Below are 15239 nucleotides of genomic sequence, written 5' to 3'. Positions count from 1 at the left end.
GGATCCCAACGGCCTCGTATCACTAGCAGTCGAGATGACAGGCATCTTATCCGCATGGCTGTAACGGATCGTGCAGCCACATCTCGATCCCTGAGTCAACAGATGGGGACGTTTGCAAGACAACAACCATCTGCAGGGACAGTTCTACGACGTTTGCAACAGCATGGACTATCAGCTCGGAGACCATGGCTGCGGTTACTCTTGACGCTGCATCACAGACAGGAGCGCCTGCGATGGTGTACTCAACGACGAACCTGGGTGCACGAAAGGTAAAACGTCATTTTTTCCGATGAATCCAGGTTCTGTTTACAGCATCATGATTGTCGCATCCGCGTTTGGCGACATCGCGTTGAACACACATTGGAGGCATGTATTCGTCATCGCCATACTGGCGTATCGCCTGGCGTGATGGTATGGGGTGACATTGGTTATACGTCTCGGTCACCTGTTGTTCGCACTGACGGCACTTTGAACAGTGGACGTTACATTTCACATGTATTACGACCCGTGGCTCTACCCTTCATTCGATCTCTGCGAAACCCTACATTTCAGCAGGATAATGCACGACCGCTTGTTGCAGGTCCTGTACGGGCCTTTCTGGATACAGAAAATGTTCGACTGCTGCCCTGGCCAGCACATTCTCCGGATGTCTCACCAACTGAAAACGTCTGATCAATGGTTCCCGAGCAACTCGGTCGTCACAATACGCCAGTCACTACTCTTGATGAACTGTGGTATCGTGTTGAAGCTGCATGGGCAGCTGTACCTGTACACACCATCCAAGCTTTGTTTGACTCAATGCCCAGGCGTATCAAGGCCGTTATTACGGCCAGAGGTGGTTGTTCTGGGTACAGATCTCTCAGGATCTATGCACCCAAATTGCGTGAAAATGTAATCACATGTCAGTTCTAGTATAATGTATTTGTCCAATGAGTACCTGTTTACCATCTGATTTCTTCTTGGTGTAGCAATTTTAATGGCCAGTAGTGTATGAAATACTGCGGAGGTGGCATAACTCAGTACCCAGTATTTCTGCGGGAAACTTAAAAACGACTAGTTGAATCCATGCCACGTCGAGTTACTGCACTAGACAGGCAAAAGTGGGCTCGACACGATATATCATGACTTTTGTCACATCAGTGTATTCCAATTACACATTCAGTAACTTCAGTCGATCTATAACGCTATGAAAATTCGTATCCAAATAGGGACTCAGTTCTTTGGTGGATGCCTGGAAGGACTTTTATGGAAATACACTACACGGAGATGCACAGAACTCTGCGATCTAGAGGCAGAGCCGCTAACCAAAAGACCACAAGCTGTTAATGTTAATAAACCGAATTAATCTTCCTCCTTCCTGTGCGTGAAGGACTACGTTCATACTCACTGGGATTGTGTTGTCGCAGACAGAGCAGGGCGCCTAGGCTGGGGTAGGTGACGCCGTTGTTGGCGCAGACGGGCTGCTGCGCATGCGCCCTGCCGGGACCTCCGCCGCGACACTCCGCCGCCGCCACGGCGCCCGCCTCGTCTGCGCATGCGCCGGTCCCAGCCATCGTGATATCTGGAAACCATCATATACGAAATAACGCTTAAATATGCTTTCAAGTAACTGGTACCAACTTAAATCTGGTTCTCTATCTTCTTTAATTCCTAATTGGGTCGGTACATAGTTCAACAAGTTTATTTGACGTGAGTTGTCTTGAGCGCATACAAAAAAAAAAAAAAAAAAAAAAAAAAAAAAAAAAAAAAAAAAAGAGAGAGAGAGAGAAAGGAAAGGATGTGCGTAGGGGAGCCATAAATACTTCGTCACCTTATCTTGCTACGTAAGTCATCCAAGAACATGTATGTGAAGTGCTAACCTTCACCATCCAGCCGATCGCATGTGTGAGTGTGGGAACTCTCCTAAAAACAATATACATATTTGACCGTTCACTCGCGGGTCATAGACCAATACACGGATTTGATTCTCACAATGCTAGCTTCACTCCTTGCGTAGGACGAAAGAGTTTACCTTTACTTCCTCCAGTCAGATCGGGACGATCGGTATAATGCCGAGGAGGAAAGGTTATAGGTAAATACGAGTTACTAGAAACATATACGAAGTGAGGCAGCTAAGACAGGTCACCCCAAATTCAGGCTGTTTCACAATTCGTATTACAAGTTTCCTGGGGTTTTATAGGGGACATAATAGATCAAGTTTTGATAAGGAACCCATTTCCGGATATAAAACATATTTCGTGATTGGATCACTTTCTCATCTCACGCATACCAGCACACGAGTGCGTCATCATCAGTCCCTGTTGCGATTATGATATCACATACAATTTTCGTCCCCTCCACTCTTTTGACTTTGAAAAAGAAGTGCTTCGTCACTTAGAAGAGAACGCGACGAGACTACTCAAGACGTTTCCCGTGCCCTGAACTGCAAACAGGTAATTGCTCACGGTCTCTGCTGTATGTGTACCGTGAAGTGTGAAATTTGAAAGTGGTCCGACCTCCAAATTTACTTTCAATCCCAATGGTGTAGTACATCAGTTTCTTATTCAAACTTTATCTATAACCTCTTGAAGCCTGTAATTGGAATTGTAGAACTTCCTGTATATGCTGAAGGAATACTTATATCGATGTATGGTTTCTGCTACGTTATAGGGCAGAATGTGGCAAATTTTCTGGCGCACGCAAGCAATTTTTAAACCGTATGTAGTGACCTGAGAGACGTCAATACAAACGCAAACTGATGCGTGAAATATCATTCGTTTTCGGCGTCAATAGTACGTACTGAAACAAATAATCTTCGTCGACTATTACACTCAGGTTCCACGTCTTCGTGTAAGACATTTGGACGTCATAGTGTTATTATTGCCATTTAAGGTGAAAAAGTAATATTAAGTTACCTGAAGATCGAAACCGGTTGTAAATAAAGAATTATTTTTCAGCTTGGAGGTTGAAATACGACGTTTTCACATACTTACTAGCCGTTGGATATCACATACACAAAACACAAGCAGTAACTCTGATAAAGGATAACTGCTGTACGAGCTGCAACGTACGTAGGTTTATCGCATACGATAAGGTCACAAACCCACGAGAATATTATGGAAGCAAACATGGAAAGATAACACAATTATAAAGTTGAAAATAACTGAGGATGATTATGAAGGAAATAGGACTCAGTTCGACATCGAAGAGAGGATCACGAAATTCCAGAAAGCATACAGACTTACTCGGAACCTCTTTAACAAAAGTAGTTTCTCTGTCAATAGCAAATAAGACACTATAATACAGTGGTCTTACCAGAGGCCTTGTACGCCTCAGAAACAACAGTAATCAAAATCGAGGAGACAGAAAAGCAATAGAGGAGAATGCTAAGAGACATCTACGGACCAGTTGAGAAAGAAGAGAGCTCCATAAAGAGATCAACAAAAGAACCGCACGTACAGACAGAGACGTTCAGTATAAAGAGGCCAAAGTTATATGGACACTTACAAAGCATGGCTAAGGACGGGATGACCAAGATTTTTAATATGGTGACGACGAATGCTCTGAAAACCAGTTGTGTAAAGGAAACCACGAATGACGGCAGGAAACTAAACATCTCCATAGAAGACATGACAGATAGGAAAAAAAAGAGAAAAAGTCAGAAAATATATCTGATCCAACACAAAAAGAAGTGGGCAGAAGAGGCGAAGATGAAGAATATATGAGAGATTTTTGGTAAGAAAGGAGAAGGAGACGGAAAAACTGGCATAAATATTGATTATGTTTTATCGCTCTCCTTAAAGTGGGCATTACCGAGGGTTACAATAATGATAGTACATTCACATGCTTGTTTCCTTACACTCCTATACTTAAACAACAGACGAAGGTCGTAGCCGATATTTGTCATTATATGAGACACGTAATATAGCCCTGAAATAAGACCAATCCTTTACGATGAGCAGATATAAGAATTATGGCCAAAATAAAAGCTACATAATTGAGTTTTTATTGTTTGCCTCTACATATCTGCAGTAATGGTAAACATTGAAATTCCAGCGCCATAATACGCTGCTACAGAAGTCAAAACAAAATGATGACTAAGGAAGTCAATTGGATTGGCCTGACACGGCTGCAGCATTTCCGCTACTGCAGGAAACGAATTACCGCGTGATACTCGAGTTTCACAGTGGCGCCTCTAGCAGTGTGCTGCGGTATTTGGCAGCAGGCCATTTCAATGTGCGTCAGGACTACAGACGTCACTGCAAACAAACAGTAAAATAATTTCAAATTTTATTTTTCCGAGGTCGTAATTAAGACCTTATGACTCCCCTCGTACTTTAGTAAGCATTTGTGTGTCATGTAGTTTTCAATAATGGCCATAAGGAATGGTGCATTAGTCTAGCGGTTCGGTTACTGTGAGTAGTCGAGGTACTGACTGCCGTCCATGAGGGCGGCGCACTTGAGGGCCTCAATGTTGGGGTAGGTCGCGCCGTCAGAACCGCACACCGGCTCGAAGTGGAGGCCGACGGCGCAGCGCACGCGGCACGGACCCTCGTACTGCACGCTGTTGGCTGCAACACAAGTACACGAGATGGACAAAAATACGGAGAGACCGTGAGAAATCCATGCTTGCACATAAATGCAGATGCTAGCCAAGCCTACAGGTTGCACTGTTGTATTTGACCACAAATGGCACCTGTGGAATCTCCTCAATATGTTTCCAATGTCAGTTGTAGTCGGAATGGTGTTCTGTGTAACGGTGAGTGCATTATGTACGAATTAAGTGCATCTGAACGTCAAAATTGTTGGTGCTCCTGCGGTGTTTCCGTGACCATGATAGATGTTGTTTGCTTTTTATTTATTTATTTATTTATTGTCTTTTTGGCATATAGTCACCAACTGGTGACTTTTGCAAACGTCATAGCATTTTTATACAATTTTTGTACAAACAGTAGGAATTTTCATTTCACATTTACAAGAAGCCACTTAAGGGTGACACACTTGGCAATATATGGTACAGTACTTCATAATGCAACATGAAGTTGTTACATAGTATAGGTATCTGAATTTACAGCATGTTGTTACAAAAATAATATATATTACAATCACCTCAGAATAGTACATCGTATAGATAGAAGAGGTAGGCCTATATTTAAGAATACCTACATTTTAATGTCAGTATTCATTCAGTGAGTACAAACATTTGAGAGTTAAGAATGATTTTAATTCCCTTTTGAATACTTGACCTCTGTGGCATCTTATAGCACTTGTCAGTTTGTTAAACAATATCTGGCCATTTATCCAAGGGCTATGATCGGTTGTCTTTAGTTTAGTTCTGTTTCCGAGGAAGCAATAGTTTTGTCTTGTGTTATGGGTATGCACATCAGAGCACTTAGCTTCATTATTTTTATGGTCCACAAAGAATGGTATTAATTTGTACAGATACAAGGAGTATACTGTTAGATATTTATGTTGTACAAAGGTTTCCCTACATGAATCTCTGTATCCTAGTCGATGCATGGTCCTGATTGCTCTTTTCTGCAGTGTTAGGATTCTGTTCTTGTGTCTATCAGCAGCACATACAGGGTGTTTCAAAAATGACCGGTATATTTGAAACGGCAATAAAAACTAAACGAGCAGCGATAGAAATACACCGTTTGTTGCAATATGCTTGGGACAACAGTACATTTTCAGGCGGACAAACTTTCGAAATTACAGTAGTTACAATTTTCAACAACAGATGGCGCTGCGGTCTGGGAAACTATATAGTACGATATTTTCGACATATCCACCATGCGTAGCAATAATATGGCGTAGTCTCTGAATGAAATTACCCGAAACCTTTGACAGCGTGTCTGGCGGAATGGCTTCACATGCAGATGAGATGTACTGCTTCAGCAACACGGCTGCGACAGCCTGTACACCCTGCAACCGAGCGTTTGCTGGCGGCCTGGCATGTGTGTGGTCTGCTCGGCAGGCTTGCTTTGGTTAGGGTTAAGCTTTCGGCCTTTGACTTACTCTCTATTGCTGGCGGTTTAGAAGAAATAACATAAGCTTATGTCTTTCGTTCTCGCTGACAAAAGAAGGTAAAATTTTATTGTAAAAACAATTATTGTTATTGCCACTAATACTTCTATTTCTGTCACAGAAAAATGAGGTGGCCCAGTCTCCCTTGCCTCCTCTGATCAGCCGCCTCTTGCGATTTTAGTACTCATCTGATTGCCCGCCCGGTTGCCCGTGCGGTCAGAGGCACGTCTTTCCGGGAGGGAAGGAGCGCCTGGTCCCTGGCACGAATCGGCCCGGCGGATTTGTGGCGAGGTCCGGTGAACCGGCCAGTCTGTGGATGGTTTTTAGGCGATTTTCCCTGTGCCTCGGCGAATGCGGACTGGTTCCCCTTATTCCGCCTCAGTTACACTATGTCGGCGATTGCTGCGCAAACAAGTTCTCCACGTACGCGTACACCACCATTACTCTACCAAGCAAACATAGCGGTTACACTCGTCTGGTGTGAGACGTTCCCTGGCGGGTCCACCGGGGGCCGAACCGCACAATAACCCTGGGTTCGGTGTGGGGCGGCGGAGGGGTGAAGTGGACTATGGTGGTCGTCGTGGGGTTGTGGACCACTGCGGCTGCGCCGGGGACGGAGCCTCTCCGTCGTTTCTAGGTCCCCAGTTAACATACAATACAATACAATACTCGTCTCTTTTAAGTTACATTTTTATACATTTGGAGCTATCTGCCAGTAGGGACGAGAGCGTCAAACCAAACGTACGGGTTGCCCCTTCAAGGGCAGTATGCGGGGTGCCTACCCTTAAGAGTCAGTGACGACAGCTGATGACGCGAGTACGTGACGTCATTCACGATAGCTGCTGTGACGTCAGCTGATGATGCGGGTACCGGTATTCAAGTTGGCGGCTTTTGGCAGGTAGTTTGAATTTTGGCAGGAAATTGAATTATTTGCTTCAACGGGTCACCTGGCAGTCCCCCGCCGCCACTATCCGACTTTTTCAATATGCGCGTGAAAAACGGAGGTAAATTTGAATTTTGGAGGGAGTTTAGCTCAAAGTCCTTACTCTCACAGCTGAGGGTAATTAGTGCGGTTTTTCCAACACCAGAATGTGCTACTGGCGTCAATGGTGGGAAACAAGAGCCTGAGTTGTCAGTGCTTCTGATCTGCCCACAACGAAGGAGCATGTGTTCGGTCATCGAGATGAATGTGAAGGATACAGTAGCTTTCAATAGCTGCATTACGTGTACACATTCGAAGGAGGACTGTAGCCACATTTCACTACATGAGGTACGGAAGAGTATGATAATGGAAGAGTGTAGGAGAAAGAAGCAGAAGAATTCAGTTCAGCAGATTGTGACAATGCGGATGGATGGAGCCAAGGTCAATGTCGTGGCCGATACATGCTCATGCGCATGCTCAAACTGTCGAGATATCTAACATGAAGCATTCACTATCCCAAAACGGAAGAGGCGGATAGTTGAGGTCAATTCACTTCAGTGGAAGCATATTCGTATATGCGATATATACCATTGAAGAGCAGCTGCCCATCTTTATCCTCGCGGTTGTGTGGAAAGTGTTCTATCGAGGAGCTATTGGTGTCTGACCGGGAGGAGTTTAAAACCCATGTTGCCTGTAAGCATACAACCAAGAACTGTCCCCTTAGCCTCTACATATAGAATGGAAGCGAGCATTAGTGCTTGAACATATGAAGGGGAAGAATACAGTCCTGCAAATAAATGCTTTGCATCGAGATGCATTAAAGGTGCGTTACGCCGAAATATATTGAAGTCCGGTTTTCAGACTATAAGTGGGTGAACTCTGCCGTGCAAAAACATACATCAAGAAGCATATGACTACAAAATATGTTCCATCTCACTCCTACCAAGACATCTACTGTGGCATTCTAACAGTGAGTATATTACCAATGTATGATGATGTTACTCTAAGAGTTAAAAGTGCTGGGGGTCAGAGTATTTACACGCGCACACACTGTTGATAACTTTTTCAGTCTAGACTCGGCGATAACTACTACGATGGAGAGACTAAATAGATGGTTCCCATACGTTCAAGACGTATACAGTGATATCATTAACTGGCTTCACACATGCAGCATTCACATAGAAGATTACATCATTGCTTTAGTTCCTGTATAAGTGCACTCCCGAAGTCTTGTGCTATTCGCCGAATAAATGTGGAAAATGTTGAACTCAAATTTACTGATGGAATGCCAGACTATTGCAATGCACCGATAACATTACGAGATATAGGTGCAGAATTTGGTTGATATAAGAATCAACTATATTCTAAATACTGTACTGCTGTTGCACCGATTAAAAAAGAAGCAAGTGATTTTTTTGAAGTTGATGATAATGGCATGTATAACTGTAGTTCGTGAATAAACAAATATATTCAGAATCTCAAATTTGTGTTTGTGTTATTTTTCTAGCCAAAATTATCCTACATAAAAATTTCATGCACATTTACGCACGTAAATGCACGTTTAGACACGTTTATGCTCGCATTTTGTGACAAAATGATCCTACATAAAAGCCTATTGCACGACAGTACCTAACACAGAAGTATCATGGCAGGCTGGGTGAAACACCCTCGCCACAAGGACTTAGTTGTGACTGGTCTTGCGATGATGATGAAGATCTTGCTTGGAAAAAAAAGTTCGCAATACCACTCCAAACTTTCGCAAATATCGATCCTAATTACGTAATTAATCACAAAGATCGGTTCTAATTACACAACTATATACATAGCGCTGCACAAGGACATACTAAAATCGCAAAAACTGACCATACATCTGGTGTTATCCTGCTGGGAAAAAAATTATACCACTCCAAACATACGGAAATATCGATCCTAATTATGTAATTAATCACAAAGATCGGACATAATTACACAAATATATGCATAGCGCTTCACGAGGACGGCAATACTCCGCAAAAACTACCAATTGGTGTTATCCTGCTGGGAAAAAGATCTTGCAATACCACTCGAAACCAGTGACAGATGATAACTGGGTGTTGTGTGATGTCCTTAGGTTAGTTAGATTTAAGTAGTTCTAAGTTCTAGGGGACTGATGACCATAGATGTTAAGTCCCATGGTGCTCAGAGCCATTTGAACCAACCAGTGACAGAAACACTCAAACTCTACCCTACACCATCAAGCTCGGGGGAAAAAGGCTTGGGTGTAAGATACAATCATTATTCTTTTTGGTGGGAAATACGTCAACTGACTAGATGCTGGTGGTGGATACAGAAGAGTTGAAAAAAAAGTCTTATCCCTGTTTGACATCAAGAGTTCACCTCACACGCCTACTGAAAATCACCATACAGCACAGCTAAGCGAAACCAATACACGCCATCACGGCTGATGGAAAAAATACCTCACAGCTATAATTACACTTAGAAATTGTCGCGAAAAAGAAAACCAGGACTCGTATTGAACTTGTCATTATGCATCACATGTAGTGGGGAAATCGACCTCCTAAAAGACCGCAGTTGAACGTGCGTTATCCATGTACAATCACGTACAATCACAAACGTTGGAAAATCAACCTACGTGATGGAGCAACTGAGCCGAAAGCCTCGCTGCCGTGCTGGCCGGGGCCCACCCAAAAGCCCGCGGCCCGTGCTGAACGCCGCCTGCATCGATACGATCGTGCTTCGCCAATACAGTAGCAGGTGTAGAGATAAAATGACGGCTTTCCCACAAATGCATCTTGTTCGTCTAAAGTATAGTGGCGCAGCCATCCCTAATGGCTAGGAAGCATCGCTTTCACAGGCCACCAACGCCTCTGGTTCTGAGATGGAAAACAGTTTGTTTGACATCATGTAGGAAACTCCAGCAGGGGCAGCGCCCTCATAGGGGACTCGTCCGCCGTTCTGCGCTCATTTATTTAACACCCATTCAACTCGTATAATAAAGCAAGTACTAAAAAAATTCCCGAGCATAATAAATGTTCTCTTTCCACGGAAATAGACAAATACCATTTTTATTTAGTTTTATGAGCAAAATCGGTAGAATTTTTTTCGTTCGACTGCACTCACATCTTATTATTTTGTGACGATCAGCGAAGTATACTGCCACCGATCACAAATGATCACCAGAGTTATACCCACGTTGTGTATAATCAAGACAAAAATCATTCCATTATTTTAATGCGAAAACTACCGATCACCGCGGAATTTCCTCATTATTTCGAAATTAAATGCATCATGAGTGCAATGCGAGTAATTTTTTTTTCTCTAGTCGGATTACACTCACCAGGTATGTCAAATGCGAACACGACGTTCTGTTTTAGAGGAGCACTATTGAGAAATGACGTCTGAAGCTGACCACAGAGGGATTCTACAGCTCACAACAAATATTTTGTGCTTGGACCATGCTATTACAAACACGATCCTCGCAACTGCGTTACCGTCACAATCCATGAAAAAGTGGTCTTGAGCCTACAGGTACACACTCGAGCCGCTGATAGTGTTGGGCTTTCTGTTAGAAATGCAGCCACTTACTTGCGTTTGATTCTCTAGAGACATTGCTTTAATGATTACAGCCACTGGTGAATCATATTCGTCACACTCTCATATCGCGAAAATGAGTTACATTTTTTCGAACCTATCTGCTAATCATCCCATACGACACCCATTCAAATATGAGTCTCGCCTGTACGGAATTCGGAGAGCGCATGATCACCCAAAAATGAGTCACGCCTGTATGGAATTCAGAGAGCGCTGTATCTTAGACCTCGTGCATCCTGTAGGGGAAAAGGATGAGCGAAGTTAATGTGACAAGAGCGTGGGTTGACCACTCAAAGACATCGCAGTGGTTTCTGATGTTATCCGAAAGTTGTGACCTGTACAGTTAATCTCATCTTCCACAGCGACACAGTTACACCAATGCCCCTCTCAAATTTCTATTGTAAAAAACAAGTGTCTAACACTACATGATATGGACAACGTATTGTCTATGGTGTGTTCATCAAACGAACGACAATTGCAGCATTAATGATTAACAATTTTTTTTACTACTTGCTTTATTATAGTAGTTGAGTGGGTGTTAAATAATTGAGCGCAGAACAGCGGACGAGTCCCCTACAAGGGCGCTGCCCCTGCTGAAGTGTCCTACATGATGTCAAACAAACTGTTTTCCATCTCAGAACGAGAGGCGTTGGTGGCCTGTGACAGCAATGCTTCACAGCCATTAGGGATGCCTGCGCCACTATATTTTAAACCAACAAGATGCATTTGTGGGAAAGCCGTCCTTTTATCTCTATACCTGCCATTGTATTGGCGAAGCGCGATCGTATCAATGCAGGCAGCGTGCAGCACGGGCCGCGGGCTTTCGGGTGGGCTCCGGCCAGCACAGGCCACGAGGCTTTTCAGCTGGGTGCCGACCAGCATGGCCGTGAGCCTTTTGGCTGAGTAGCTCCATCACGTAGGATGATTTTCCAATTTTTGTGATTGTAGATGGATAACACACGTTCAACTACGGTCTTTTAGGACGACAATTTCCAGACTACACTTTATGCATAATGACAGGTTCAATACAAGTGCTGGTTTTCTTTTTCGTGACAATTTTGAAGTGTAATATTAACCTTGAGATATTTTTTCCATCACCCTTGATAGCGTGTATTGGTTTTGGTTAGCTGTGCTGTATGGTGATTTTTAGTGGGCGTGCGTAGTGAACTATGATATCAAACAGGGATAGATGCTATATGCTGTAAGTAGGCTGTTTATGTTTTCTTATTGGCAACGTTACATAGCGCTCTATATGAAAATCACTGGCTGTGCTGTGTGCAGTCTGTGGATAGTTTGCATTGTTGTCTGCCATTGTAGTGTTGGGCAGCGGCAGCTGGATGTGAACAGCGCGTAGCGTTGCGCAGTTGGAGGTGAGCCGCCAGCAGTGGTGGATGTGGAGAGAGAGATGGCGGAGTTTTGAAATTGAACTGCTATATATATTATGATTATTAAGGTAAATACAGTGTTTGTTCTCTATTAAAATCTTTCATTTGCTAACTATCCCTATCAGTAGTTAATGACTTCCGTAGTTTGAATCTTTTATTTAGCTGGCAGTAGTGGCGCTCGCTGTATTGCAGTAGTTCGAGTAATGAAGATTTTTGTGAGGTAAGTGATTTGTGAAAGGTATAGGTTAATGTTAGTCAGGGCCATTCTTTAGTAGAGATTTTTGAAAGTCAGATTGCGTTGCGCTAAAAATATTGTGTGTCAATTTAAGCCCAGTCTCGTATAATGGTTCTAAGGGGACGTTTCAATGCTTGCAGGTAAAAACGTTTTTTAAACACCTCTCTGCCCAGCACCAGTATCTAGTCAGTTGAATGTATTTCCCACCAAAAAGAATAATGATTGTACCTTACACCCAAGCCTTTTCCCCCCTAGCTTGTAGGTGAAGAGTACAGTTTGAGTGTTTCTGTCGCTGGTTTCGAGTGGTATTGTGAGATCTTTTTCCCAGCAGGATAACACCAGCTGTCAGCTTTGGCGGAGTATTGCCATCCTTGTGAAGAGCTATGCATATAGTTGTGTAATTAGGTCCGATCTTTGTGATTAATTACCTAATTAGGGTCGATTTTTCCGTATGTTTGGAGTGGTATAATTTTTTTCCCAGCAGGATAACACCAGATGTATGATATAGTCAGGTTTTGGGATTTTAGTCTGTCCTTGTGCAGCGATAAATATATAGTTGTTTAATTAGGACCGATCTTTGTGATTAATTATGTAATTAGGATCAATATTTGCGAAAGTTTGGAGTGGTATTGCGAAATTTTTTTTTCCAAGCAGGATCTTCACCATCATCGCAAGACCAGTTACAACCAAGTCCTTTTGACGAGGGTGTTTCACCCAGGCTGACATGATACCTTCTGTGTTAGGTACTGGCGTGAAATAGGCTTTTATGTAGGAGCATTTTGTCACAAAATACGAGCGTAAACGTGTGTAAACGTGCATTTACATGCATTTTTGGCATAAATGTGCATGAAATTTCTATGTAGGATCATTTTGTCTAGAGAAATAAGACAAACAAAAATTTGAGATTCTGAATATATTTGTTTATTCAAGAATTACAGTTATACATGCCATTATAACCAACTTCGAAAAAATCACTTGCTTCTTTTTTAATCGGTGCAACAGCAGTGTAGTGTTTGGAAAATGGCTGATTCTTATCTCCCTCAATATCTGCACCTATATCTCGCAATGTTATCAGTGCATTGCAATACTCTGGCATTCCTTCAGTAAATTTGAGTTCAACATTTTCTACATCTATTCGGCCAATAGCATGACTTTGGAAGTTCACTTCTACAGGTACTAAAACAATGATGTAATCTTCTATGTGAATGCAGCATGCATGGAGCCAGTTAATGATATCACCGTATACGGCTTGAACTTATGGGAAACATCTATTTAGTCTTTCCATCATAGTAGTTATTTCCGAGTCTAGATAGTATTAGTTATAACAGTCGAGTGCTGCATGTAAATACTCTGACCCTCAGTATTTTTAACTCTTAGTGTATCATCACCATGCATTGATAATAAACTCACTGCTAGACTGCCGCAGTAGATGTCCTGGTAGGAGTGGGACAGAACATATTCTATAGTCATATGCTTCTTGATGTACGTTTTTCACAACAAAGTTTGCCCACTCACAATCTGAAAACCAGTCTTCAATATTTTTCGGCACATTTTCGAGCACTAAAACAGTTGACAAGCAACCGCCTTGTGTCACTTCAATTAATACATGAAGTCGTTTTGAACCGCTAACTGTTAACACACAGCATGAGAAAAATAGTAAAGATGGCGATGCACTGGATGTTGGTACCCTCTCATCCACAACATCCATGCAAGTACTGTTAGCTATCTGTTGTTGCACTGATGCTGGAATATCTCTTGTGTGTTGCTCTATGGTAGGGGCGTATTATGGAGGCCAGTACGATGCAGGACCCTCTAGCGCAACTTCTCAGCACGCTGTATGGGAGGCAGTTGTCCCTTGTTGGGCGGGAGCTTATATGTAGGTTTTAGAAATGACAGATAGTTCCAGCAGAGACGGATGTTTGCATGTGTTGTGTAATGCATCTTTAATGCATCTCGATGCAAAGAATTTATTTGCAGGACTGTATTCCTCCTCTTCATATGTTGAAGCATTAATGCTCCCTTCTATTCTATATGTAGGAGGCTATGGGGACAGTTTTTGGTTGTATGCTTACAGGCAACATGGCTATTAAACTTCTCCCGGTTGGACACCAATAGCTTCTCGACAGAACACATTCAGCACAGCCACGGGTATGGATGGACAGCTGCTCTTCAATGGTATATATTGCATATACGAATATGCTTCCACTCAAGCGAATTGACCTCAACTGGCAGCCTCATCCGTTTTGGGAGAGTGAATGCTTGATGTTGGATATCTCGACAGTTTGCTCATGCACATGATCATGTATTGGGCACGACATGCATCTTGGCTCCATCCTTCTGCATTGTCACAATCTGCTAACTGAATTTTTCTGCTTCTTTCTCCTACACTCTTCAATTATCATATTCTTCATACCTCATATATCGAACTGTTCATCTCAAGGATCGAAGACATGCTCCTTCCTCGCGGGCATGTAGGAAGCACTGGCAACTCAGACTCTGGTTTCTCGCCATTGACGCCACTAGCACATTCTGGTGACGGCAACACTGCACTAACTACCCTCAGCTGTGAGAGTAAGGACTTCTGAGCTAAATTCCCTCCAAAATTCAAATTTACCGCTGTTTTTCACGCGCCATATTGCAAAAAGTCGCAAAGCGGGGGGGGGGGGGGGGGGGGGGACTGCCAGGTGACCAATTGAAGCGAATAATTCAATTTATTGGCAAAATTCGAACTTCCCCCCAAAATCCGCCAACTTGAATAACGGTACCCGCGTCATCAGCTGACGTCACATCAGCCATCGTGAATGACGTCAATCGCGTCCGCAGCTGTCGGCACGTGACGTCACGTACTCGCGTCATCACCTGTCGTCACTGCCCCTTAAGGGTAGGTAACCCGCACTCTGCCTTTGAAGGGACGGCAACCCACAAGTTTTGGATGACGCTCTCCTCCCTCCCCTACTTCTACACCACCTACTCTACTCACTGCACTTATTGGGCAGCATATTTAAGCAGCATTGAATGAAGGCACTTGTACATATAATTACAGTGCTAACAAACTGTCTTTCTTGGTCGTGAATTTACTCCCCTGCAATCACTCAGTGAC

The 15239-nt window shown here is 43.1% G+C and overlaps 1 protein-coding gene across 1 annotated transcript in view; it reads right to left on the bottom strand.

Moving 5' to 3' along the window:
- LOC126121327 (serine protease inhibitor dipetalogastin-like) overlaps positions 1-15239 on the bottom strand; it is a 219189-nt gene that overhangs the window by 106138 nt on the left and 97812 nt on the right. The window contains exons 4-5 of the mRNA XM_049915083.1: positions 4416-4550; positions 1388-1561 (exon numbers count right to left, since the gene is read on the bottom strand). Coding sequence (XP_049771040.1) covers positions 1388-1561; positions 4416-4550 — 309 coding nt within the window. The remainder of the gene's footprint in view (positions 1-1387; positions 1562-4415; positions 4551-15239) is intronic.

The sequence above is a fragment of the Schistocerca cancellata genome, chromosome 1 (genome assembly GCF_023864275.1).
Source record: "Schistocerca cancellata isolate TAMUIC-IGC-003103 chromosome 1, iqSchCanc2.1, whole genome shotgun sequence".
In the NCBI taxonomy this organism is placed as follows: Eukaryota; Metazoa; Arthropoda; class Insecta; order Orthoptera; family Acrididae; genus Schistocerca; species Schistocerca cancellata.
Note: the sequence above shows the minus strand (reverse complement) of the source record. Positions and strands in the feature narration are given on the sequence as shown.